Source organism: Mesoplodon bidens (assembly GCF_964165515.1).
Source record: "Mesoplodon bidens genome assembly, chromosome: 10".
In the NCBI taxonomy this organism is placed as follows: Eukaryota; Metazoa; Chordata; class Mammalia; order Artiodactyla; family Ziphiidae; genus Mesoplodon; species Mesoplodon bidens.
Window position 1 is genome coordinate 52,909,347 of NC_138172.1, and position 27,211 is coordinate 52,936,557.

Sequence of the window (27,211 nt, forward strand, 5' to 3'; positions counted from 1 at the left end):
ATGTATATATATGTATAACTGAGTCACTTTGATGTACAGCAGAAATTAACACAACATTGTAATTCAAGTCTACTTCAATAAAAAATAAATTTTAGAATAGTGAAAAAAGCCACATGATCATCTCAACAGACACAGAAAATGCATTTGACAAACTTCAACAGTTTTTCATGATAAAAACACTCAACAAACTAGGACTAGAACCTCCTAAACTTGAAAAAATAAAACAAAACAAACCTAAACTCAACTAAACTAAGCTCACATCAACTAAACTAACATCATACTCAGTGGCAGAAGACAGAATGTTTTCTTCCTAAGACCAGGAACAAAATAAGAATGTCTGCCCTCACCATTTCAATTCAACATTCAACAATTTGACAAGTCTACTAGGCTTGTTATATTAGAAATAAAAGGCATCCAGACTGGAAAGGAAGACATAAACTTTGTGTCATCTATTTGCAGATGACATGATCTTATATATAGATAATCATAAAGCACCCACTAAAAATTATTAGAACTGATAAACAAGTTCACCAAAGTTGCAGGATACAAAGTCAGTATACAGCTCTTGTATTATTGCACTTTACTACACTTTGCAGATACCGAGTTTTTTATAAATTGAAGGTTCGTGGCAACCCTGCATCAAGCAAGTCTAATGGCGCCATTCTTCCAACAGCATCTGCTTACTTCGTGTCTCTGTGTCACATTTTGGTAATTCTCGCAATATTTCAAACCTTCCACCTACAAAAAGATTACGACTCACTAAAGGCTTGGAAGATGGTTAGCATTTTTTAGCAATAAAGTATTTTTTAATTAAGGTATGTACATTTATTTTTTATTTTTTTTGCAGTATGCGGGCCTCTTACTGTTGTGGCCTCTCCCTTTGCAGAGCACAGGCTCTGGACACGCATGCCCAGCAGCCATGGCTCACAGGCCTAGCCGCTCCGTGGCATGTGGGATCTTTCCAGACCGGGGCACAAACCCGCGTCCCAAACCCGCGTCCCCTGCATTAGCAGGCAGACTCTCAACCACTGAGCCAACAGGGAAGCCCAAGGTATGTACATTTTTAAAGACATAATGCTATTGCACATTTAATACAGTACAGTGCAAACATAACTCTTATATGCCCTGGGAAACCAAAAAAGGCATGTGACTCAATACTGCGATATTCACTTTACTGTGGTGTCTGGAACTGAACCCACAATATCTCTAATGTATACCGGTACAAAAATCAATTATATTTATATACACTAGCAGTGAACAATATGAAAATGAGATTAAGAAAAATTCAATTTATAATATATCAAAAGGCATAAAAATACTTAGGAATAATTTAACATGAGAAGCATAAGACTAGGACACTCAAACTATAAAACACTAAAAGAAATTAATGAAGACCTAAGTAGATGGAAAGATATCCCATGACTATGGATTGGAGGATATATTGTTAAAATGGCATACTCCCCAAACTGATCTACAGATTCAATGCAGTCTCTATCAAAATCCCAGCTGGCTTTTTTGAAGAAATTGACAAGCTTATCTTTAAAATAATATGGAAATTCAAGGGACCCAGAATAACCAAAACAATCTTGAAAAGGAGGAACTAAGCTGGAGGACTCACACTTCCCTATGTCAAAACTTAATATAAAGCTACAGTCTTCAAGTCAGTGTGGTACTGGTGTAAGAACAGACATATAGACCAATGGAATAGAATTGAGAGTCCAGAAAGAAACCCATAAATCTATGATCAATTCATTTTTTTTTTTTCCGGTATGCGGGCCTCTCACTGTTGTGGCCTCTCCCGTTGCAGAGCATAGGCTCCGGACGCGCAGGCTCAGCGGCCATGGCTCACGGGCCCAGCCACTCCGCGGCACGCGGGATCCTCCCAGACCGGGGCACGAACCCGTGTCCCCTGCATCGGCAGGCGGACTCTCAACCACTGCGCCACCAGGGAAGCCCCGATCAATTCATTTTTGACAAGGGTGCCAACACCACTTAATGGGGCAAGAAGTCTCTTTCATAAATGGTGCTGGGATAACTGGATAGCCATATGCAAAAGAATGAAGTTGGCCCCTACCTCACGCCATATATAAAAGTTAACTCAAAATGGATCAGAAACCAAATATAAGAGCTAAAACTATAAAACTCTTAAATGAACACATAGGTTAAAATCTTCACACATATACACGCTACTATATATAAAAGAGATAATCAACAAGGACCTACTGTATAGCACAGGGAACTCTATTCAATATTCTGTAATAACCTATATGGGAAAAGAATCTGAAAAAGAATGGATAAATGTATATGTATAACTGAATCACTTAGCTATACACCTGAAACTAACACAACATTGTTAATCAACTATACTCTAATATAAAATAAAAATTAAATTTAAAAATAGAATAAAATAAAAGTACTCTGCTCAATACTGTAAAAAAAAAATATTCAAGATCTTGGATTAGGCCATAGTTTCTTAGGACATGCAAAAGCGACCAAAGAAAAAGTAAATAGGACTTCATCAAAATTAAAAATCTTTGTGCTTTAAGGACACAGTCAAGAAAATGAAAAGAAAACCCACTGAATGGGAGAAAATATTTGCAAATCATGTATTTGACAAGAGACTTGTATCTAGAATATATAAGGAACTCTTACAACTCAATAATAAAAAGACAATCCAATTTAAAGATGAGCAAAGGATGTGAATATCAGTTTCTCTAGGAAGATATACAAATGGGCCATAAGCACATGAAAAGATGTTCAACATTATTAGTCATCAGGGAAATGCAAATCAAAACCACAATGAGATACCACTTCACACCCACTAGGATGGCTATAATCAAAAAAGCAGAAAATAACAGGTGTTGGCAAGGATGTGGAAGATTTGGAACCTTTGCGCACTATTGGTGGGCACTTAAATGGTACAGCTACTATAAAAAATAGTATGGCAGTTTCTCAAAATGTTAAACATAAAGTTACCATATGACCCAGCAACTCCACTCTGAGGTGTATATGCAAGAAAATTAAAAACATATGTCCAGGGCTTCCCTGGTGGCGCAGTGGTTGAGAGTCTGCCTGCCGACGCAGGAGACGTGGGTTCGTGCCCCAGTCCGGGAAGATCCCACATGCCGCGGAGCGGCTGGGCCCGTGAGCCATGGCCGCTGAGCCTGCGCATCCGGAGCCTGTGCTCCACAACGGGAGAGGCCACAACAGTGAGAGGCCTGCGTATCGCAAAAACAAAACAAAACAAAACATATGTCCACACAAAAACCATACATGAATGTTCATAGCAGCATTATTCATAATAGCCAAAAAGTAGAAACAGGGACTTCGCTGGTGGTCCAGTGGGTAAGACTCCACGTTCCTAATGCAGGGGGCCCGAGTTCAATCCCTGGTTGGGGAGCTAGATCTCTCATGCATGCTGAAACTAAGAGCCCGCATGCCACAGCAAGGAGCCCACAGGCTGCAACTAAGAAGTCCGCATGCCGCAACTAAGAAGTCCGCATGCCGCAACTCAGAAGTCTACATGCTGCAGCTAAGGCCTGGAGCAGCCTAAATAAATAAATAAATAAATAAATATTTTTTAAAAAAAGTGTTAACAACCCAAATGTCCATCAACTGATGAATGTGGTATATCCATACAATGGAATATTATCCAGCCATAAAAAGAAATGAAATACTGATACCTGCTACAACATGAATGAACCTTAAAAACAATTATGCTAAATGAAATAAACCAGATACAAAAGACCACATAGTGTAGCATTCCATTTGTATGAAATGTCCAGAACAGGCAAATCCATAGAGATGGAGAGTAGATACAAGTGGTTGCCAGAAGCTGGGAGAAGAGGAGAGCGGGGAGGGATTGCTAATGTGTTTCCATATAGTGTGGCTAGCCTTCTCGGTTTTTCTGGGACTGAGGGATTTCCATGGTGGGTCTCTCAGTGCTAAAGCTGGGACAGCTCCAGGCAAACCCGGAAGAAGTGGTTGCCCTATTCCGTATCTGTAAATGAAAGTGTTATATTAGGTTGTCTCTAAGGTCCCTTCTAGCTTACAAATTCTTTGAGATTTTATTTGTGAAAAAAACAAACAAGCAACAACACAGATCAAAGCCCAGAACAAGAAAAGCCTGTTTTTCTTTCCCTGTCTGGTAAATGATACGCCCCAGGCAAGCTTGCTGTCCAGACCTCTTGGTCATTCCCAGGGTATCCATAGCCTTCCCTGAGTGTGGGAGAAGCATGGGTACCATGTATCTACAAAATACCCCTTTTCAGTCTCTAACCCCAAACCAAAGAAATAAGAACATCTGGATGTGGGACCCAGGCCAAGAGGATTTTTTAAAAATCTGCCAGGTAATTCCAATATGCAGCCAGGTGTGAAAACCAGAGGCAGTGGGATCTGACACCTGCCCTGCTCCTCTTTCCCAGCCCCTCCCATGACTGGGCTAAGGGCTGCTGCGAAATATCAGAGGAGCCGATCAGAGTGTCTCTCAGGAATCTGAACTAAGCCATTTTGGGGGAAGCTTGAGAAATGCAGGAGAGGCCATAGTAGGTCACAGGTGAGAGGTTGTGGAGGCGGTTGGGTTGAGAGCAGAGGTCACAGGAAATTGAGGAAGATCAAGAAAAACCAAGCAGACAGGGACCCAAGCACAGATTTCGCAGGAGGCCACAGACTAGTGACTGCTGGTCCCGCTCTGCTTCCATTCCAGGGTTTGCCTAATTCTGTTGAGTTTTATAATAAATCCTCTTTCTCTTAGCAGGAGGAGATACTGCATTTTCTAAAGATGGCTACAACAATATCTCCAGCCCGCATACTCCCCCAGTGTGACCTCACCACTTCCCCATCAGAAGGTGGCAGGTAATTTCTCTCTCCTTGAATCTAGGGGGTGACCTTATGTTGTAGCCAACAGAATGCAGCAGAAGTAACTCTATGTGACTTCCAAGGCTGAGTCAGAAAAGCCATGCAGCTTCCATCTGGTTCTCTGGGGACCCTCTCTCAGGGAGCCCTGAGCCACCAGGCAGTAAATCTGACTTCCCTGACACCGCCATTTGAATAGGTCATGTAGGCTCTCCAACTGACAGTCCCAGCTGAGCCCAGCCCTCCAGGCATCCCCACCAAGGCGCCATATTGGATTCTCCGGACAAACCACTAGCTAGTACCACTGAGTGACCTCAATCAACATCATGAGAAGAATTGCTCAGCCTGAGCCCTGCCCACATTCCTGCCCCACACAATTTATGGGATGTAATAAAAAGGTTGTTCTCAATCTACAAAGTTTGGAGTAGTTTGTTACACAACAAAATAGGAACAGGTAGTCTAAGAAAATCTGTATTCCTTGTCATCAAAGAGGCTGATGGGCACACCAACTCTCTCCCAGGGTTTGTCCCCATTCCTAACTCACCTTTGGTTTAGCTTTTTTTTTTTTTTTTCTGCGGTACGCGGGCCTCTCACCGCTGTGGCCTCTCCCGTTGCGGAGCACAGGCTCCGGAGGCGCAGGCCCAGCGGCCATGGCTCACGGGCCCAGCCGCTCCGCGGCACGCGGGATCCTCCCAGACCGGGGCACGAACCCGCGTCCCCTGCATCGGCAGGCGGACTCCCAAACACTGCGCCACCAGGGAAGCCCCTAGTTTGTTTTTTGTGTTTTGTTTTTGGCCGTGCTGTGTGTGGGATCTTAGTTCCCTGACCAGGGACAAAACACACGCCCCCTGCAGTGGAAGTGCGGAATCTTAACCACTGGACCACCAGGGAAGCCCCACCTTTGGTTTAGTTTTCATCAGGCCCCCAACAACCAACCTCCCACCACCGACGGGTGAAACTTGCACTGTGGATAGGAATTGCTGACACTTTTCACAATCAGAATTGTTCCTAAAAAGCCACAGCACAATTATAAAGTATTAAAAGAAAATATAAGCAATATATTGTTTAAAGTTGTAAACTATACATAAAACCGTTTTAACCATTTTTAAGTGGCATTAAGTACATTCACATCATTGTGTAACCATGACCACCATGCATCTCTAGAATTTTTCATCTTGCAAACCTGAACCCCTATATCCATTAAACAACAGTTTCCCATTTCCTTCTCCCCTCAGCCCCTGGTGACCACCATTCGACTTTCTGTCTCTGTATTGGACCACTCTAGGTACCTCATGTAAGTGGAATTATACAGTATTTGTCCTTTGGGGTCTGGCTCCTTTCACTTAGCGTAATGTCTTCAGGGTTCATCCATGTTGTTGCAAATGGCAGAATTTCCTTCCTTTTTAAGGTTGAATAGTATTCCACTGCATGCATATACTGAATTTTGTTTATCCATTCATCCATTGATGGACACTTCAGTTGCTTCCACCTTTTGGCTATTGTGCATAATGTTGCTATAAACATGGGTGTACACATATCTGCTTTCAGTTCCTTGAAGTGGAATTGCAGGATCATATGGTAATTCTAATTTTAGTTTTTTGAGGAACCCCTGTATTCTTTTACACAGAAATTGCACCATTTTTCATTCCCACCAGCGGAGCACAAGGGTTCCAACTTCTGCACGTTCTCACTAACTCTTTTTTTTTTTTTTTCCTGGCGGCGTTGGTTGTTTGTTGCTGCACGCAGGCTTTCTCCAGTTGCGGCAAGCGGGGGCTACTCTCTGTTGCGGTGCGTGGGCTTCTCACTGTGGTGGCTTCTCTAGTTGCAGAGCACGGGCTCTAGGTGCACAGACTCTATGCACATGGGCTTCAGTAGTTGCAGCACGCAGGCTCAGTAGTTGTGGCTCACGGGCTCTAGAGCGCAGGCTCAGTAGTTTTGGCACACAAGCCTTAGCTGCTCTGCGGCATGTGGGATTTTCCCAGACCAGGGATCGAACCCGTGTCCCCTGCATTGGCAGGCAGACTGCACCATGAGGGAAGCCCTCTCACTAACTCGTTATTATTATTATTATTATAGACATCCATCCTAATGGATGGAAAGTGGTATCTCATCGTGATTTTGATTTGCATTTCTTTAATAACTAGTGATGTTGAGCATCTATTCATGTGCTTTTCATGTGCTTATCTTCTTTGGAGAAGTGTCTATTCAAGTCCTTTGCCCACTTTTTCACCCGTTGTTTGGTTTTTCATTGTTGAGTTGTAGTTTTTTGTAAATTCTGTATATTAACTTATTATTATTATTATTATTTGGCTGCACTGCGCAGCTTGCGGGATCTTGGTTCCCCAACCAGGGAACACGGGCCACTGCAGTGGAAGCATGGAGTCCTCACCACTGGACCACCAGGAAAATCCCTTGACCCCTTATTAGATTAATGATTTGAAAATATTTTCTCCCATTTTGTGGACTGCCTGTAAGCAATATTGAAAGAGCTGGGACTAATGCAACATTGTAAGTCAACTGTACTTCGATTAAAAAGAAAAAGAGGGACTTCTCTGGCAGTGCAGTTGTTAGGACTCCACGCTTCCACTGCAGGGGGCATGGGTTCGATCCCTGGTTGGGGAACTGAGATTCCACAAGCTGCATGAACCAGCCAAAAAACAAGCAAACAAAAAAAAAAGAGAGAGAGAGCTGAGAAACAGCTGGGTACTTTCTGAGCATGGTACCAAAACAGAAATAATAAAGGAAACAGTCAGTGGATTTGACTACATAAAAATATGTGTTAGCTATGATTAAAAAATACAACAAACCGGGACTTCCCTGGTTGCGCAGTGGTTAAGAATCCGCCTGCCAATGCAGGGGACACGGGTTCGAGCCCTGGTCCAGGAAGATCCCACATGCCACGGAGCAACTAAGCCTGAGCGCCACAACTACTGAGCCTGCGCTCTAGAGCCCACAAGCCACAACTACTGAGCCTGCGTGCCAGAACTACTGAAGGCCGCGCAGCTAGAGCCCATGCTCTGCAAGAGAAGCCACTGCAATGAGAGGCCTATATACCACAACAAAGAGTAGCCCTCACTGGCCGCAACTAGAGAAAGCCCATGCACAGCAACAAAGACCCAATGCAGCCAAAAATATAATTAATTAATTAATTTAAAAAATAATTAAATAAAAACAAAACCACAAACCATATCAAAAGTCAAATGACACAGGAAACAATTTTTTGCAATATACAGCAATGGATTTTTAATATGTAGCAAGTAAAATACAAGTAGTCTAGTAAACAAAAGCTAAACCCCAATAAAATTAAACAGGGCAAAAGACACAAATATATAGTTACAAAAGAAGAAATACACGATCCTTGCTACACATAAAAAGTCTTGTGGAAGCAAAACTGACATCTTGCTTCCATGAAGTCCCAGGTTTAGGGGAAAATACACTTTCAGGCCTGTCAAATTCTAGCCCCTCGAATAAATGGACTCCTGAGCATTGCCTGTAAGGTGCTGACAACTTAATGCAAACAACTTTATCCCTGACTTTTGCAATGCTGCTGTCTGAAGTCTGGCCACAACCTCATAGAAATGATAACCCGGTAAGGAAATTGCTGGTTTTCAGTCCTGAACATACCAACTATAAATTTAGTCACCTTGGTAATTCTGCAGTGTTTGGCTTTAATGACCTGCTGTGTTTTTTAATTTGAATAGCAGATCCTTCTGGCTGTCTCATATTTCTTGCAAGTAAACTTCTTTCCTTTTCTTACTGCTGTTATCTGAGTCTTCAATTCACTGGGAATCAATGAAATGCACGTTAAAATAAAATATTAAAATATCAAGGTACCATTTTCACCTATTCAGTGGGCAAAGATGTATTTTGCCAAGATACTGCTCAACGTCAGCTGGCTGGGCAGTAAGTTGGGCCCACCTACGTGGCTACTAACTTTTAAAATATACACTTTAAATCCTGTAATTCTAGTACCTGCAATTCAACAATGGTTATTTAGGTATATCCTAAAATTAAAAAGAAACAAACACTAAGATGTCATCAACTTACAAAGAGTCAAATACATTTTCTAAGAATATGTAATACTCTGGGGAAATGCTTTTGATTTAATGTAAAATGAAAAAAGTGGGATCATACAGGATGATGGAAAATTTGATAATAAAACCATACATATGGCATTTTCAAAACTGATAAGAAAAAGAAAGTACTTAAATCACCACCCTTTCCTTTTCTTTAAGGAAAAAATAATTTATATGACTGCTGTCATTTAATAACAGAGCATACTAGAACTTATTAAGTTCAATTAAAGTGGAATTATATATAATGTTGTGTATTAAGGTCAGTTAAGGTGGGTGGGACTGGATGTGGCGGTTGGGAATGAGCAAAAGAAACAAGAGCGGGGAAGAAAGAGCTGGGATAGGGTGGGGGACTGAGAGAGACAGACAGACAAACCTAGAAACTTAGGCAGAACGATCAAATGAAATCAATCCCTAGAGCATTGTTTCATGTCCTCTCTCTCTCCCCCCCACCCTCTCTCTCTCTCTCTCTCTCTCTCACACACACACACACACACACACACACACTCCAGGCTATTGTTTCAGAAGGTTCTCTAACAGAAACCAACAAAGAAGACAGCTCTCTGCACCAACAAGAACACAGACTCCCCTGCAGTTACAAGTGAAAGGAAACGATGTTCACATCGAATCCTTGTCAGAACAGCAGGACATCAGAGACGGCTCAGAAGCTGTGGCGGGCTGTTCTGGAGACAAAATAAATCTTATGGCAAACGGCTCTACACCCTTCCCTGGAAATCACCAATAAATGTCGTGCAGGGGCTCCCACCTCCGGGAGGCGGGGACTTGGGCTCAGCCTACTGAATTATTTATTAGAGCCCTAATTTACAACAATGAAACCAGTTTAAACAAATTAAAAGGGCAGGTAAGGGTAAGCAAGCACTGGCTGAAAGAAAAGAACAAGCTGTTATTTACGAAGGATGCATAGGCACAGGCGCAGACATGCCGTGTGATCAGAGAGGCAGCATACCAGCAAATGAGCAAACGTCTTTTGCAAAGATCAAAACCAAGAGTAACTGCCCACAGCCGGCCCAGGTACCAGCTGCTGAGCAAGCGATCCTGGCTTCTGTCGGGTACAGAACTGGCTCTGTGTAAAGAGCTTTGAAATGCTGGGTCAGATGAGGTCTGTCCTATCTCAAACTGAGACTCACACCTTGAATTGCCCAGGTTTGAGAAGGCTTGACTGGATGAAAACCCTCCAAGGAGCCTGCTTTAAGTAACAGGGAATGTCCCAGAGCTGGAATTAGGAAAGTGTCACCAACACAGGAGATTTAACACTCGGTGCCTGGAAAATAAAGCAGGGTTCCTTGGCACAGTATGAGAGAAGCAGGTCAAGTTAGCAGCTTAGCAATTCAGCTACCCCTGGAGAGAACCCAAGAAGCCATCCAACACCTGTGAGTGCCCTGCTGGGTGTGCATTTCAGGAACCTCAGGGTCTTTGATTCTTGTGTAGTCACTCCTTCCAATAAGTCAAATTGGCCCAAGCTCTGAGGTGGCTGCATATAATGTAACAGAAAGTTCAAGAGGACCTCACACAAGATGTGGTATATATATACAATGGAATACTACTCAGCCATAAGAAAGAGTGAAATAATGCCATTTGCAGCAACGTGGATGGACATAGGCATGATCATAAATATTAAGTGAAGTAAGTCAAGAAGAGAAAGACAAATATCATATGATATCACTTATATGTGGAATCCAAAATAGGACACAAATGAACTTATCTATGGAACAGATACAGACTTACGGACATAGAGGACAGACTGGTGGTTGCCAAGGGGGAGGGGGTTGCGGGAGGGATGGAGTGGGAGGTTGGGATTAGCAGATGGAAACTATTACATATAGAATGGATAAACAAGGTCCTACTGTATAGGACAGGGAACTATATTCAATATCCTGGGATAAACCATAATGGAAAAGAATATTAAAAAAAAGAATGTATATACATGTATAACTGAACCACTTTGCTGTACAGCAAAAATTAACACAACATTGTAAATCAACTGTACTTCAATTAAAAAAAAAAAGAGGACCTCGCACATGTATCTGTGAGTTAGATAATGGCAGGATGCACAGAACAGACATATCTTCCTGCCCCCTCCCTCCTGTTTCCTTTAACTCGGAAAAGTGGCCTCAGCCTCAGTGCTGGGGCATGGCTGCGACACTGAGACAGATGTAGGGGAGGACTGTGACAGGGAGATGTAGACAACACCCGGTAAAGGGGTGAAACTTTCTACCAACAGGCAAAGTGGAGTTGTACTGCCCACCTGGAACCATGAGCTGGTCATCGTAGCCATGAGATCGTAACAACACGACAGGGCACATAATCAGGGCACAGAGGAAGCCAGCACATGGAAGGAAGTCCTAGGAGAGATGAGAAGAAGGCAGGGAAATAGATTTGACAGCTTGTTGCTGCCAGAGCTTCCTTAGCAAAGATAAGATCAGGATTGGGTTTATTTAAAAAGAGACAAATCCTGGTGTCTACCCAAGATGTTTGTTCCTATTGTATTTAATCTGTTGGCAGAAGCAGGAAAGAAGTCAGTTTGGGGTAAACACTGCTTCAAGCAGTAGCCGTTCCTCGCAGAGCAAGTTTGGACACTGGATGCTGAAAATGGACCAAGAAAAACCAGCACATCCTGGCAGCATGCCCTGCACAGGGGCTTCAGCTGTGTTTTTTGAGAAACACAGACCATCTTCGTCAGCAGAGCTTTGAATGCTCACTAAGATGCGAGGTCAGAGAGCGGAAGGTGAAACTGGCCATCACACTCCAATTCCTTAGAAAAGGGACATACGGGTCCCTTCCTGAGAGCCATCCAGTCAGTTTTGCTAAACAGAACTGCAAACCCTTGACATGTAGAATAAATATTCCTACATTAAAGTGATTTACAGGAAAAAGTTGAGATTGCCCCTAAAAGACATCTCTATCAGCACTTCTCAGGCCAGCAGGTCAGCGGAGTCGCCCAGGGAATCTGGAACCCGCTCAAGACCAGTGAATCCGAATTTCAGAAAATTGTTGTTTGCAGAGGCTTCCAGGTGGTTTCAATATGCACGCAGGGTAAGAAATAGTAGTGTAGAGCAGAGCTTTTCTAACTTTAATGGGCATACATCTCACCTGGGGATCTCCTTAAACTGGAGTTTAATCCCAACAGGTCTGGGGAAGGCTGAGAGCCTGCATTTCTAATGAGCTCAGGGGATCGGGATGCTTGATCCAGGTCTACACTTAGGATGCCAAGGGCCTCTAGAGCTACCTCTTTAATTATGGGCATTGGATTAAGGTTTCTTATCAATAAAGTACAATTCAAAGCCAGGGATAAACCTTTGTATTATTTTGGTCAAAACAACTTTTCTTATCATGTGTGGGAGGAAGACAGGGGTAAGCAATCAGATCAGATGGGCAGAAATCAGAACAATTTTTAATTTTGGTCACATTTTTCAGTAAACATTACTTCAGCTGATGAATCGGTAAACTAAATGTGGTACATCCCTACACTGGAATATTATTTGGCCATAAAAAGGAATGAAATCTTGATACATACTACATGGATGAACCTTGAAAATATTATGCTGGGAATTCCCTGGCGGTCCAGTAGTTAGGACTCCATGCTTCCACTCCAAGGGGCCTGGGTTTGATTCCAGTTTGGGGAACTAGGATCCCACAAGCCTGTGGTGTGGCAAAAAAAAACCCCAAAAAACCCAAAAACAAACAACTATGCTAACTGAAAGAAGTCAGTCACAAAAGACCACATATTAAATATTGCATTTACATGAAATGTCCAGAATTAGCATATTTATAGAGATAGAAAGCAAATTAGTTGTTGCTTAGGGCTGGAGGGATGGGGGGAAAGGAGAGCTAGCTAAAGGGCAGGGGGCTTCTTTACGAGGTCATGAAAATATTCTAAATATTCATGAAATATTCTATAATTGACTGTACTGAAAAATATTGAATTTTACACTTTAAATGGGTGAGTTGTATGACATGTGAATTATCTTTCAATAAAGCTGTTAAAAAAATTACTGAAAGGGTTTCCCTGGTGGCACAGTGGTTAAGAATCCGCCTGCAATGCAGGGGACACGGGTTCAAGCCCTGGTCTGGGAAGATCCCACATGCCGCAGAGCAAGTAAGCCCATGCGCCACAACTACTGAGCCTGAGCTCTAGAGCCCACGAGCCATAACTACTGAGCCTGCGGGTGCACCTAGAGCTGGTGCTCCGCAACAAGAGAAGCCACCGCAATGAGAAGGAGCCCACGCACCACAAGGAAGAGTAGCCCCCACTCGCCGCAACTAGAGAAAGCCTGCACGCAGCAACGAAAACCCAATGTGGCCAAAAATAAATTAATTAAAAAAAAAATTACTGAAAGATCTTTGCAGTGCATATAAGCAACAAAACATAAAGAATGTATAATATTTTTATGTATTATATATGATATACATTATGTTCTTTATATACTATCTTTAATATTATATAGAATATATAATATAAAATACAAAGATTATGTAAAGCCTTGTGGGAGTAAGTCTATTGAAAAAAAAAAAAAGGCAAACAACCCAACAGGAAAAGAGACAGAGGATGTGCACAGACGATTCACAAAAGAGAAAACCAGAAGTCAATATACACATGGAAAGAGGCTCCACTTCTTTGGAAGTCAGGGAAATAAACATTAGTATATCAACCAGATATCAATTCAGACCCATCAGATTGGAAAAAGAAGTGCAAAAATTAGGATGATGACACTAAGCTATGCTAAATGTATTCTCATGTATTGCTGGTGGGAAGAGTAGACTGGTCCGAAATCTTTGGAAAGCAATTTAGCAACACTTGAGTACATCTAAAGTGTGCCTATTCCACAACTTGCTAGTATACACACATGAGAAAGTCTCACCCACGTATACAGGAGGCATGTGCACAGGGATATCCTTCCATTATTTTCTGTATTAGTAAAAAACTTCAACAACTTATATGCCATCCATCGGGAAATGGATAGCTATATTGGGGTTTATTCACATAATGAAAAATTAGCATTTAAGAAGAAATGAATTTGAGCTACTGTATGTAGTAAAATATTTAAAATATGATTCATATTACCTCCTAGAAGTAGTCTAAAGAGAGCAAAGGTACAGGAGAAAGTCAAGTTGGCAAATACGTATGTGACTTGGACCTGACACTCCATCACCTCCACCCCATTGCCTTGGCCAAGCCAGTCACGCTCCAAGCCCTATCCTCAAGGGCTGGGAGATAGACTCCATCTGTAAAGTCTCATGGCCAAGGTGGATTCAGGGAGGGCCGAGGAATTGGGGCCGTGATTGAGATGAAACAAAATGAAATGTGGACTCTGTCCAGGCCTTGCCCTGGGCACCTCAGTCTTATTTAGTGGTTCCTGGGCTCTAGACCCCCTCCCCTCCACACCTCATAGACCTCCCTCAGGGCAATCCGACCTCATAATGGCCTCACCCAACACCTCTGACGCTCATCCACTTTTGATCTGTGGTCTACAATGTTCTCTTGTCTCCTGGACGTCTCCCTGCAGAAGCCCCCAAGCAATTCAAACCAAGTATGGATTTGTCTTTTTCTCCCCAGGTTCCTTCCATCTTGAACTTCCCTAATATGTTCAGGGAACTGTAAGAAGCAACTTATACATGTTCTGACTCCTCAAGAAACCTGACACTCTACAGACAAGGAAACTGAAGCCCAGAGAGGTTAAGTAATTTGCCCAAAGTCCCACCAGGCCAGAACCTGAATTCCGACCTGACTCCAAAGTCTTGAAACTAGATGTGGACTCCATGTAAGGGGCCAGAAGCTTTTAGAACTTGGTGATTTCTTTTTAAGAAAAAGAATACAGGGAATTCCCAGGCAATCCAGTGATTAGGACTCTGTGCTTTTGATGCCGAGGACCTGGGTTCGATTCCTGGTTGGGGAACTAAGATTCCACAAGCCACACACTGCAGCCAAAAAAAGTAAGAAAACAAAGTTAGGTACAAGGCTGTGTAGAAGGGATAAGTACAAGTAAGAGTCTTGAAGCTTAAATTTCATTCACTTCCTGATAAAATAGCCTCTAAATGGAAATCACACTATCTCTAAAGATAATGAATAGGCAAACCAGGGGGAAGATTCAGATGCGAAGAGGTTTTTTTCTTCATTGCATACCACCCTCCTGGCTGAAACTTCTTTAAAGCATGGAAGGAAGGTCCATCCTTTAGAAGCATTTCCCCACATATGTTCCTGGAGTCTTTCCTGAGAATAAAAAGGAAGCAGACTGCCTGGAGGGGTGGGATAGGGAGGGTGGGAGGGAGGGAGACGCAAGAAGGAAGGGATATGGGAACAGATGTATATGTATAAAGCAGAAACTAACACACCATTGTGAAGCAATTATACTCCAATAAAGTTGTAAAAAAAAAAAAAGATGCAGTTATTTTTGCTTTTGTCAGAATGTCAGTGTCCGAATAAGAGGGAGAAGAAGACAGACATTTAACAAAGACAGACATGAGTGGGAGTCCAAAATCAAGGAAGGGAAAGAAATCCAGAAGCAACAAAATCCAGTCCGATGTTTAAGTGGGTACAGAACGGAGTCAAAGCAAAACATCAAAACTTACGGTTCTGGGTTACAAAGTCAAAACGAAACCTAGATACTGGACAATTGCCCAGCACAAACTCCACTCAGCTCATAAGAAATGCATGGCCTTCTCGCCACTTGACCAAAAAGCCACAGGAACCATGATGCTATTTTTCGCAGGCTGCCGACTGCCTGGGGCAAAGTCATTTCCAAAGAGTGACCTCTAGTGGACAGGAGGGTCATCGTTCACTGGAACTGGGAATTTCCTGACAAGCATCTTAACCCATTTCAGCTTGCTTTTTATTGATACAAGAAAGAGCCTTCTGGGGTTTTGCTTAAACAGTGAATTTGTGATGTTTTAAATTTTTAATTAACGTTTCTTATTTCAACACTCCTCGTAAACAGCTCACATGACATATTCTGTGCCTATATAAACCTTCAGCACCACCAATTCTTACAGCTGTTAGTAAGACGGCTTTTTTAACAAAACTGTAGGTTTTTTTTTTTTTTCAAATTGTATTTATTTATTTATTTTTGGCTGTGTTGGGTCTTCGTTTCTATGTGAGGGCTTTCTCTAGTTGCGGCGAGCAGGGGCCACTCTTCTTCGTCGTGCACGGGCCTCTCACTGTCGTGGCCTCTCTTCTTGCGGAGCACAAGCTCCAGACGCGCAGGCTCAGTAGTTGTGGCTCACGGGCCCAGTTGCTCCGCGGCATGTGGAACCCTCCCAGACCAGGGCTCGAACCCGTGTCCCCTGCATTGGCAGGCAGATTCTCAACCACCGAGCCACCAGGAAAGCCCAAAATTGTAGTTTTGAATAACAAAATTTTACTTTTTATGGTAAAACTGGTAGGAGAGACTTCTAAATTCTTTTTTTTTTTTCTTTTTTGCCACACCTTGCAGCTTGCGGGATCTTAATTCCTGACTAGGGATTGAACCTGAGCCCCCGGCAATAGAAGCACCGAGTCCTAACCACCGGACTGCCAGGGAATTCCCCTGAATTCTTGATAAATATAAAATTGTGTATTTCTTGGATTTATTGGTTCGATTTAGATTCTGTTATAAAGGTATCCCTAGTAGAGGTTATAGAAGTAATCAGGAAAAGAAAATGAGGTCAGAAGTGTAAATTGCAGCCATCCTTCTGAAGGTTAATTTGGCAGTGTTTGTTAAAATATAAAACACATAACTTTGTGCCAGCCATTCCACTTCTAGTACTTTATCCTCTAGATTTACTTACCTAAGTGAACAGAGATACATGTGCAAGGATGTTCACTGAAGCAATTACCATAATTAGAGAAAACAATCTAAGTATTCATCTGTAATAAATTATGGAAGTCATATAATTAAACATATGCAGATATTTAAAGGATGTGGGAGATCTATATTTTCCAATATTAAGACTATAAAAGAAAGTTTTAGAACAGTATTGTTTTTTTATTAATTTTCATTGGAGTGTAGTTGCTTTACAATGTTGTGTTAGTTTCTGCTGTACAGCAAAGGGAATCAGCTATACATATACACATATCCCCTCTTTTTTGGATTTCCTTCCCATTTAGGTCAAGACAGAGCACTGAGTAGAGTTCCCTGTGCTATACAGTAGGTCCTCATTAGTTATCTGTTTTATACATAGTAGTGTATATATGTCAATCCCAATCTCCCAATTCATCCCACCCTCCCTTCCCCACCTTGGTATCCATACGTTTGTTCTCTACATCTGTCTCTATTTCTGATTTCTGAACTTATCTAAGTTCATCTGTACCATTTTTCTAGATTCCACATATAAGCGATATTATATGATATTGGTTTTTCTCTTTCTGACATACTTCCCTCTGTATCATGGTCTCTAGGTCCATCCACATCTCTACAAGTGGCACAGTTCCGTTCCTTTCTATGGCTGAGTAATATTCCACTGTATATATGTACCACAGCTTCTTTATCCATTCGTTTTTTTAAAATAAATTTATTTTTGGCTACATTGGGTCTTCATTGCTGTGCGTGGGCTTTCTCTAGTTGTGACGAGTGGGGGCTACTCTTTGTTGCCGTGTCAGGCTTCTCATTGCGGTGGCTTCTCTTGTTGTAGAACACGGGCTCTGGGCATGCGGGCTTCAGTAGTTGTGGCTTGCAGGCTCTATAGCGCAGGCTCAGTAGTTGTGGTGCAAGGGCTTAGTTGCTCTGTGGCACGTGGGGTCTTCCGGGACCAGGCCTCAAACCCATGTCCCCTGCATTGGCAGGTGGATTCCTAGCCACTGTGCCACAGTCCCGTCTGTAGATTTTTTGAAGAACAGTATTGTTTTAATATCTAATACATGAATGAACACTGTGTATGTATACAAGTTTTCAGGAAGAATTGATTGATTGCATCTTTGACCTTTCCAGTCACTGTCTGATTTTGTTTCACCATGAACGGCCATTACTCAAAGGAGGTGACATAACCTAAAATGTAAGAACCCAAACTCTGAAGGCAACTTGCTTGAGTTTGAATCCTGGCTTTATCGATTACTATCTCTGTTAGGTAAGTTCTTTAGCCTCTTTGTGCCTTAGCTTTCCTGTCTGTATTTGGGATGATAAATTTTGAGGATTAAATAAATTCATATATATGAGGAACCAGAGTAGTAAAGCTAAAAGTGCTTTACCACTATTATTTTAACTTACAATTTTAAAAACTAGGTGTTGATATATTCAGGGCAACTGGGTGGCCCTGAGAGTTTTCTGTACTATCTTTGCAACTTCCTGTGAATCTATAGTTATTTCAAAATAAACAGTTCTTAAAAAGTTGCTTAAAACAAACCACTGATATAAAAGATGGTCAAGATATAATGTTAATTGAAAAAAAAAGCAAGGTGTATAGTAAGCTCTATTTTGTGTAGGAAAATGGGAAAGGGATTAAGTATATATTTGCTTATGTAAAATGAAATTCTAGAAGAGCACATTAGAAATTAGTTAACAGTGGCTACTTGGGCAGTGGGCAAATGGACTTTATTTTGGAATCAAGTGACTGTTTCCCAAAGATTATTTTAAATAAGAGCTATAACAAAAAAGAATCACAAATAACACTTCTATCAAAGCATAAAAGCACTGTATTTCCATTTGCAACAAGTTGAATAACACCAACTTGACAAATTACAAGTTCAATGATGAAGGTACCTTTCCAATGGCTCAATTTCACTCAATGTGTAAAATTCAGAGATGTTTCATTCTTTAGTTTTTGAAGTGGAGGTGAAGAGTCACTCCTTTTGGCTTCAGCTAGACAAGGTTTTTATTTTTTATTATTTTTAAAATTTTATTTTTTATTTTTGGCTGCACTGGGTCTTTGTTGCTGCGTGCGAGCTTTCCCTAGTTGCGGTGAGCAGGGGCTACTCTTGGTTGCAGTGTGTAGGCTTCTCATTGCCGTGGCTTCTCTTGTTGCGGAGCCTGGGCTCTAGGCACGTGGGTTTCAGTAGTTGTGGCTTGCAGGCTCTAGAGCGCAGGCTCAGTAGTTGTGGCGCATGGGCTTAGTTGCTCCGCAGCATGTGGGATCTTCCTGGACCAGGGCTCGGACCCGTGACTCCTGCATTGGCAGGCAGATTCTTAAACACTTCGCCACCTGGGAAGCCCTAGACGAGGTTTTTAGAGTTGACAGCGGGAATGTAGGCTTATCGAAAATCTAATGACTTTTCTAATTAGAAGCTTTTGAAATGAGGAAGACAACTTAAGGACACTCCAGTGTTAAAGAAGCACATGTTAGGGAGGTCCCTGGCAGTCCAGTGGTTAGGACTCGGAGCTTTCACTGCCAGGGCCTGGGTTCAATCCCTGGTCGGGAACGAAGATCCCACCAAGCCACGTAGCATGACCCCCCAAAAAATATATATATGCACACATTATAAATCCTGGAACTTGACGGCATTAATTCTGGAGAAGGGACAATTACATATACAAAATCTGGACTTAGCTAGTTAGTCCTGGGAGGAGAGGAACAGACATAACCACAGTGTACCCACTCACATTCCAATACAGCCTCCTGTGTCCAAACAAGCGATGCCAAAATAGATACTAGGATGCTATAGGAACCAATGTATAAATTCTCTGAAATCTCTTGATATATCTGTAAGTTCCATCTCGTCTTAACTCCTCAAATGTCTTTTTAGCAACATCTTAGGGTAAGTTATGCCAGCTGCTGTAATAAATAACACTTAAATCTCAGTGGCATAATAATGATTTTTGTAACTATCACAGTCCAACGTGGACCGAGGGTGGGGGGACTTTCTCCACACAGTCATGTAGGAATCCAGGCTTTAAGAGCCAACATATGGCTTCCAGGTCATCCTGGAAATTGATATCTAGTCAGCACGCAGGAAAAGAGTAAAGACAAACAGAATCGTAACCCTAGGAAGTGGCATTTTTTTCTTCCCTATGTCGTTGGACAGAATTCAATCACCTAACCGCAGGAGAGGCTGGGGAATGTAGTTTGTGTATCTCAGAAAAAATTTTATAATTTAGTTAATATATATCCTTGTCTCTGCCATAAGCAGCTATAAATCTTTCTCCTTTAATATGTTAAGATTTCCTGGGGTGGGATAGGGAGGGTGGGAGGGAGGGAGACGCAAGAGGGAAGAGATATGGGAACATATGTATAACTGATTCACTTTGTTATAAAGCAGAAACTCACACACCACTGTAAAGTAATTATACTCCAGTAAAGATGTAAAAAAAAAAAAAAAAAAAGATTTCCTGCTTTTCACTGACCTTCACAGTAATCCTTTGAGCTAGACTGCATGGATATTATTCCCGCTTAAACAATGAGGAAAATGCGCTTCAAAGAGGACTTGGCTGCCTTGACCAAATGTATACTAAGACAATGAAGCATGATCCTGAACCCAAGCCTTGCCACAGTGCTACACCTCCCACCCAAACGAAAGGGGACACAGCTTGTTTCAGTACTCATCCAAACCAAAGGGGACGCAGCTTGCTTCAGTATTCAAATCAATCACACCTTCAGTAAATTAGATTATGCTTATAGCTTTCTCATACAACTTACTTCCTCAAAATAAAAAAGAAAGAAAAGGTTCACCGTCAACTTAAGTTTACAAGTAGTCATAAAAAGTTATAAAGATTATGTGGTAAAATTTTAATGGAAATATATTTGGGAGAATAACAAAATTGATCACATACAATAAATTCTGGACAAATTTCAGACTTTATTTTTTCAAAACTTGCCTCTCTCTCTTCTTTCTTCTGGAACTTCTCTCAGATGTATGTTGAATCTTATCCTATCCTCTACTTACTCCTTAAATTCTCATTTTCTCTGCTACTTTCTGTTAACATCTTCATACCTATCTTCCAGTTTGCTAATTCCCTCTACAGCTGTCAAATCTACTCTTTAATCTGTCCAAAGACATAAGGTAAATTATATTCATCTCAAGATGTTCTAATAGGTTTGTTTTCAAGTCTCCTTTGTTGTTCCTCCACTCCCAACAGTAATTTGACCTTAATTCTTTAATCCTCCTTTTATGTCTCTATTTTTAAAATTGCCCCTCAAAGCATCTCTCATTTTGCTCAGTTAAATATCTGGGCATCTAATTCTTCTGTTTCCAAAAAGCTGTTGACTTCCACTCATAATGAACTATTTTGCAATTATTTTATAATTTTAAAAGTGCATATTCAGTGAGAATATTTGTAGGAAGTGCATACTTATGGGAAGCCTGTGCAGCCTGGATCCAGAGTGATTTCTGCACGTGTTTTTGTTTTTGCTTCTCTCAGTTACCTACCGGCATTACTGGCCCAAGTTCCAACGTTTATGCTAACTTTGGCTTGTGGTTCCTGGATATAAAAATTCAAACCCAAAGCCTGTTTGTGGTGCTGGCATGATCACAGGTTTTCAGCAGAGACCTTTTTCTCTACCTGGAGTCCAACTTTCTTGCTTCTGCCCATACATGTGTTTTCTTAGCCCTTTTCTTCCCAACAGTGTAGCCCTTGGAGGTTCTAGCATAAGCTTTATAGCCCAAACCCCCAGGTGATAATGGAGGGCACTCCCACACCCTCCCCTGAAGCCACAGAGCCACCTCAAAGCCTTACTGCTCTGGCCATCAGCCCCCATTTGTTTCAGGCTCCTGGGGATTTCCCTCACAGTCCACTGGATGGCTGCAACTGGAAGGCCTCCATCCTACACTTACAATTATATAAAAAGATCAGCAAGCAATAGAAAGGAACACAGACAAATGGAAGCAGATGTATTTAAGCAGTGCATTAGAGATAAAGCCTTTCTTTTAAAATTTGCCTTTTTATTGTTGTCAATGCAACACAATTCAGGGAGGAAAAAAAGAGCTTCTTAAACAAATAAAACTATTAAATAAGCTGATTTTAAAAAACAGGATAAGTAGCACAGGTTTGGGGGATTAAATGTTTATTAAATCAAGCTTTCAAATTATATCCACCTACAGTCTGTAAACAAACATGGTACGTGTGTAGGTAAAAGGCTCAGATTAGAGCTAGTGGAAAAACTGAAGATTCCTTTGTACAGTGGCACCTCACTACTCCCTGGGCCGATACCATGGGGCCAATGTTATAGCTAAGAGTTAAATGAAAAACCAGAAGGAGTTTAGCTCAATTCCACCTGCTAGGATGGGTTTCAAGACAGATATTTGTTCCACATTATAGTAGGTTGGATTATACAAGGCAACAGTGTAGTTTTTACATTCACAGATTTGGCTGAAACAGTATAAATTAAGCTTCTCTTCTAGATGTCTCCCTCCCCTATTACCATAATTAGTAAGAAAGGTGAATTAAAATAAATGATGGACCACAGGTGGTTATAAAAATAGATAACTCGTAGAGTAATAAATATCTACAGTTAGCAAAGCACACACTTATATAAAATTTACCTTTTTCCATATGTGCAGAATATTATAATTATGTTCAAGAGGTACAGTCAGAAGACCTCAGAGTGGTAAGAGGGCATTTATAAAGAAAAAACACTCAAGTACAAAAACCCAGAGTAGGAAGCTGAATGCAGATGAGAATATACAAAAGACAAAATCCGAATTCCTCACATCTGATGATCCTACTTGACAGACACCACAATTAGCTTACAGCCCTTTATGTATCTTAAAAAGCAACACTTTGTTACCTATGTACAAACTTTTCAAAAGATTAATTATGAGACAAGCAAAAATGGATTGACTTAACAGTGGCCCTAAAATCAATGAAATTTGTAGCATTTTGTGTGCCTTCATATACTTCTGTGTATAGGAGTTTTTAAAATTCCCACAAAACCTGTTCTATAATCATTTTGGGTATAGAAGGGAAAAAGTCCCAAGCTGGAAAATAAAAAAGGTCAAAATCTCAAAGTGACTGAAAATCCATGAATATGTAAGACATTCATACATTCCCTTAAACACTTATCAAGTACTGTGTAAGGTAACTGCAATGCTATCCTGAAACCAATCACATTTACGAAGATACAGTAATTCCCATTCTAATTCTAGAAGTAAAAGCACTTAGTCCACACAATGTGCGTTTCAGCGAGGTTGACATCCACTTGGCTGTACCTCATAGTGTCACCTTAAAGCTACGTCAAAGATCCATGGCAGACCTGAACTATAAAGGTTCAGAATGAACAACACCACAGGTAGTATTCATCCTCATTTTTTGCAGAGAGTGAAGGGTATACTTGAGCTGTCCTAAGGTCACCTCAGCCTGGAAACTTTGGCAAGTCTCCTTGCCAAAAAAAAAAAAAAAAAAATCTCCACAATCTGTCTGGGACTTGCTGGGCTAAATAAACAGGTTCCACTAACACACATTCTACCCCTTCAGGAGGGGTGTACAGATGCAGCTTTCCCCAAACTCACTGGACCTTGCCAGGGAACACCGGAACCACCACTGGATCCCGGGACACTCCTTTCCTATGGAACATGATTTGAGAAATGCCAGTCTAAAATAAATTTTCTACAGTAGTGGTTCTCAAACAGTAGTGAGCACTGAAACACATGGAAGGCATGTCAAAGCAGAGACACAATACCCCCACTTCAGAGGTCTGGGGTGCGACCCGGGAACCTGCATTTCTAAGAGACTCCAAGTGAAGCTGCTGGAGTGAGGTCCACACTGAGTGATATCCTTCTAGACAAGGACCCACGCAAGCCTCAGCTGCAGGAAGCCCGCCGATGGCCTCAAGAAAGGCTGCAAATGGCATTTGAGACAACCAATTAGCGGGAGCTCAAACCAGCTCAGTGATGTCTGAGAGCCCCTGGCTGTGCCCCTACTCACTGGGCGACAAGGCACAGTGACTGCACCTTAAAAGAGGAATAACAGCAGCCCCCTTTCAGGGGATCTGTGAGGCTTAAAGGAAATATTTGCACAAAAGTACGACCTGACAAAAAGCATCATACAAGTGTCATTAATCAGAAGAATGTGGTCAGTCACAGCAGAAAAGTCCCAGATGAGTTTTCTGTCTTCTGCCACTGCTGAGCCTTTATGAAAGCACATTCTGGTAGCTAATAAAGAGAAAAGAGGCTAAAAATGCAGAAAACTGCAGTGAGAGGAAAATATGAGTGGAGTACCTAATTAAAAATAAGTAATTGTTAAAAAAAAAAAGATCAGCCCACAATTCAAAGTAGTTAATTACATTGGCTTTGAGAAAGTGTTTAAAAGTTACAGTATGTTGATCTTTGAACTCACTCACTCGTCCACTTTACCATGTTAATGTTGGTTAAATTTTAACCTCAAGAGAATGAGAAAAAAAAAATTCCTTCACTGGAATACACAGGAATTAGATCCAAAACTTTTAACTGCGATAGTTCCAATCTGATAAGCTACCACAGTGGGAAAATTTCAAAAGTGATTTTTAAAAAGGGCCTTTAAGTTTGGTTCATAGAAATATTCACAGAATGAAAAAGGAACACACACTCACACGTTCATATATGTGCGTCTAGATGTTGCCCAGTAACATCTTAGCCAATGAACTTCATCTCGCAATTCAAAAATGAACCTGTAAAAATTCATACACATCCATGATGGGATTACGGTCAAGCAAACATCTTGTTGCCAAGTCCCGGTTTCCATCTGAATCCAAATGACTGATTGGAAAGGCAGGCCTTTCCCTGCCAGGTTGCAAGGTTCACTTTATACATGCTCTGGATGGCTCTGGAGACAAGACAACATCTCTGGAACAGGCCTGCCTTCGTAGCAGATCTGGTACACCGCAGTGAACAACGGAAACCTGGTCAAGGGGACAGGAAAAGACAAGTTAAGCCATCTGGTCTACCTCACAGAACCAACTAGTCTTTCTCTCCTGCCTAACGGACTACAGACTAGCATAGGCTAGTATTGGAAAGCAAAGCGACCGCCTTCACATCCCTCCATTATTTGGTCTGCAGAGAGCCTCTGCACGGTGGCTGTAAGAACTTGGTACAACCTAAACCATCCCCTGCCTTGTTGTTTGGAGTGCGCTGTCTACACTCACAACCCAGGGTAGTCTTTACAGGGTGATCTGTGGTCAATGACATCAAGAGTTGTGGCTCAGGCTCTTGGCCAAATCTAGAATGAATCCAAGTTTTTGTCACTATCACTATTTTAAAAGGTTGGAGAATAAATTTTAAATCGCAGGGAGGTACTACTGCTCTTGCTTCTCCAAAATGAATCATCCAAGAATGAAGATGAGGCAGCCCACACAGCACCATAAATAATGCAGGCCTGGAACATTCTCAAAAGAATCAACGTGGGGACCCACAATTAGCGAAGCGCTGATCTCATGTTGGAAGTGGGGTTTATTCTGCCTTTTCTTCCAAGATGTGAACGCAGGTATAAATGAAAGTTTGAAATGGATGACGGCACGAAGGAGTGGGCTAAGAATCCACTGTAAGAAAGGATAACGTTATCCCAGGGTACTGCTGGCTCCGCAAGTTAGTTAGTTATTTTTTTATGGCAAAAATCACTAAGGAAATAATTTTATAATTTCAATCAGGCTTTTAAACACACACACACACACATACACAGCCTAAAGTGAGCTTGAAAGAATCACAGGAATCTTAAAAGCCATTCTGAAAATTATCTAGTTAAGCATCCTATAATGACCATGTAATTTAAGAACAGCAAACAGTGCTGATTAGTCATATGTCTTTATGACAGTCTGTCACTGTGGGTTTGTTTTTTTTTTTTTTTTTTTTTTGCGGTACGCGGGCCTCTCACTGTTATGGTCTCTCCCGTCGCGGAACACAGGCTCCGGACGCGCAGGCTCAGCGGCCATGGCTCACGGGCCCAGCCGCTCCACGGCATGTGGGATCTTCCTGGACTGAGGCACGAACCTGTGTCCCCTGCATCGGCAGGCAGACTCTCAACCACTGTGCCACCAGGGAAGCCCCACTGTGGTTTTTTTAAGGTTCAGAATGTTCTGGGGTTTTTTTGGAGTCAGGTAGAGAATCAAATCTGACTCCATAGCCTATTAACTTTGGGCAAGTTTCACAAACCCTCTGACCCTGTTGCTCATCTGCAAAATGGAGCTGGACACTCAAGATTATTGTAGTAACTGACTTGTGTGTAAGGTGGACAGTACAACACTTGACACATGGTGGATGTGCAATAAATAAACAGCTTATAAATGCAGCCATAGGGTGGCCACTGGGTCCCAGACTGTTCGAGAGGACAGGGCCCAAGCCTAGTTTGTTCACCTCTGCATCAGCACAGCCTGGCCCAGTGCAGGCAAGGGGCAGGTGCTCAGTGAATATTTGTTGAATAAATTCTTGTGGATGGGAGTTAGAGCCTGGAGATTTCAACCCCTTCCATGGCTGAGTTTTCCTCTTCCTAAGATGAGAACAACTTGTATGTCCCTCAAGCAGGGTGGCAGGTGGTAAGTGGCTACCCGAAACCATTCCCAACCCCCTTCTCTCCTTATCGAGATTGGAAATAGCCTAAGGCTCACTTTCTCAGCCTTTCACCTAGAATTGGCCCAGTAATTTCTAGCCAGCAAGACACAATACACCTGGGAGAGTTTCTGGGGAAGATCTTTCTCTCCTTGAGAGGTACTGGAAGAAAAATCTGCTACCCAGACTGCCCTTGCTCCCTGCCCCTGAGTGCAGTTGTGTATGTGATGCTTGGAGCTGCCGGAGCCATCTTGAAGCTTAGAGGGAAGGTTAACAAGATCACTAAGCTTCTAATCCAGAGGCACTGAGCCAACACCAATAATGTCCACCTCCAGATTCTTTGTTACGTGAGAAAAATAACCCTACTGTTCAAGGCATTTTAACTGGGCGTTGCTCTTGAAGCCAAGAGCAATTTTATGACCAGCCATTTCCAAAATGTGTTCTGTAGATGAGATGTTAACAAGTGATACAGAGGTAGGGAGAGGGGGGATTTCTATCAATAAGTAATTTATTTAACCCTCACAACTGCCCTATGAGGTAGATAATATTATCTCCACTCTATAGATGAGGAAACTGAGGCACAGTTTCTGACTTTGTAGCCAACACTCAACCACTAAGTTATAATGCCCATCTAAATGCTATTTTCTAAATTTTAAGATGCTACAAAGCCAATTAGATCAGTTTGGGGAACTCTCTAAAGAAGGTTAGAAGTGAAAGGAGGACAAGGAAACCATAAACAGAATGAAAAGACAACCTAGTGGATGGAAGAAGATATTTGCAAATGGTATGACCAATAAGGGGTTAATATCCAACATGTATAAACAGCTCATACAACTCAACAACAAGAAAACAAACAACCCAATTAAAAAATGAGCAGAAGAAGTGAATATACATTTTCCCAAAGAGGAGA

General features: G+C 41.8%; 1 protein-coding gene across 9 annotated transcripts in view; it reads right to left on the reverse strand.

Annotated features, from left to right (window-relative positions):
- GPD1L (glycerol-3-phosphate dehydrogenase 1 like) overlaps positions 1-27,211 on the reverse strand; it is a 121,274-nt gene that overhangs the window by 39,078 nt on the left and 54,985 nt on the right. For 3 of the 9 annotated variants that reach the window (XM_081246978.1, XM_081246976.1, XM_081246980.1), the window contains exon 9: positions 24,575-24,662. The exons of 3 other annotated variants lie outside the window; for them this stretch is intronic. Coding sequence is in view for 3 of the 6 variants with exons in the window: in XM_081246977.1 (XP_081103103.1) it covers positions 24,566-24,662 (97 nt within the window). In the remaining 3 variants the exon portion in view is untranslated. Of the gene's footprint in view, positions 1-18,725; positions 19,056-21,834; positions 24,663-27,211 lie in introns of those variants that run through there. 3 more of the 9 variants (XM_081246977.1, XM_081246981.1, XM_081246979.1) reach the window with 2 other exon arrangements.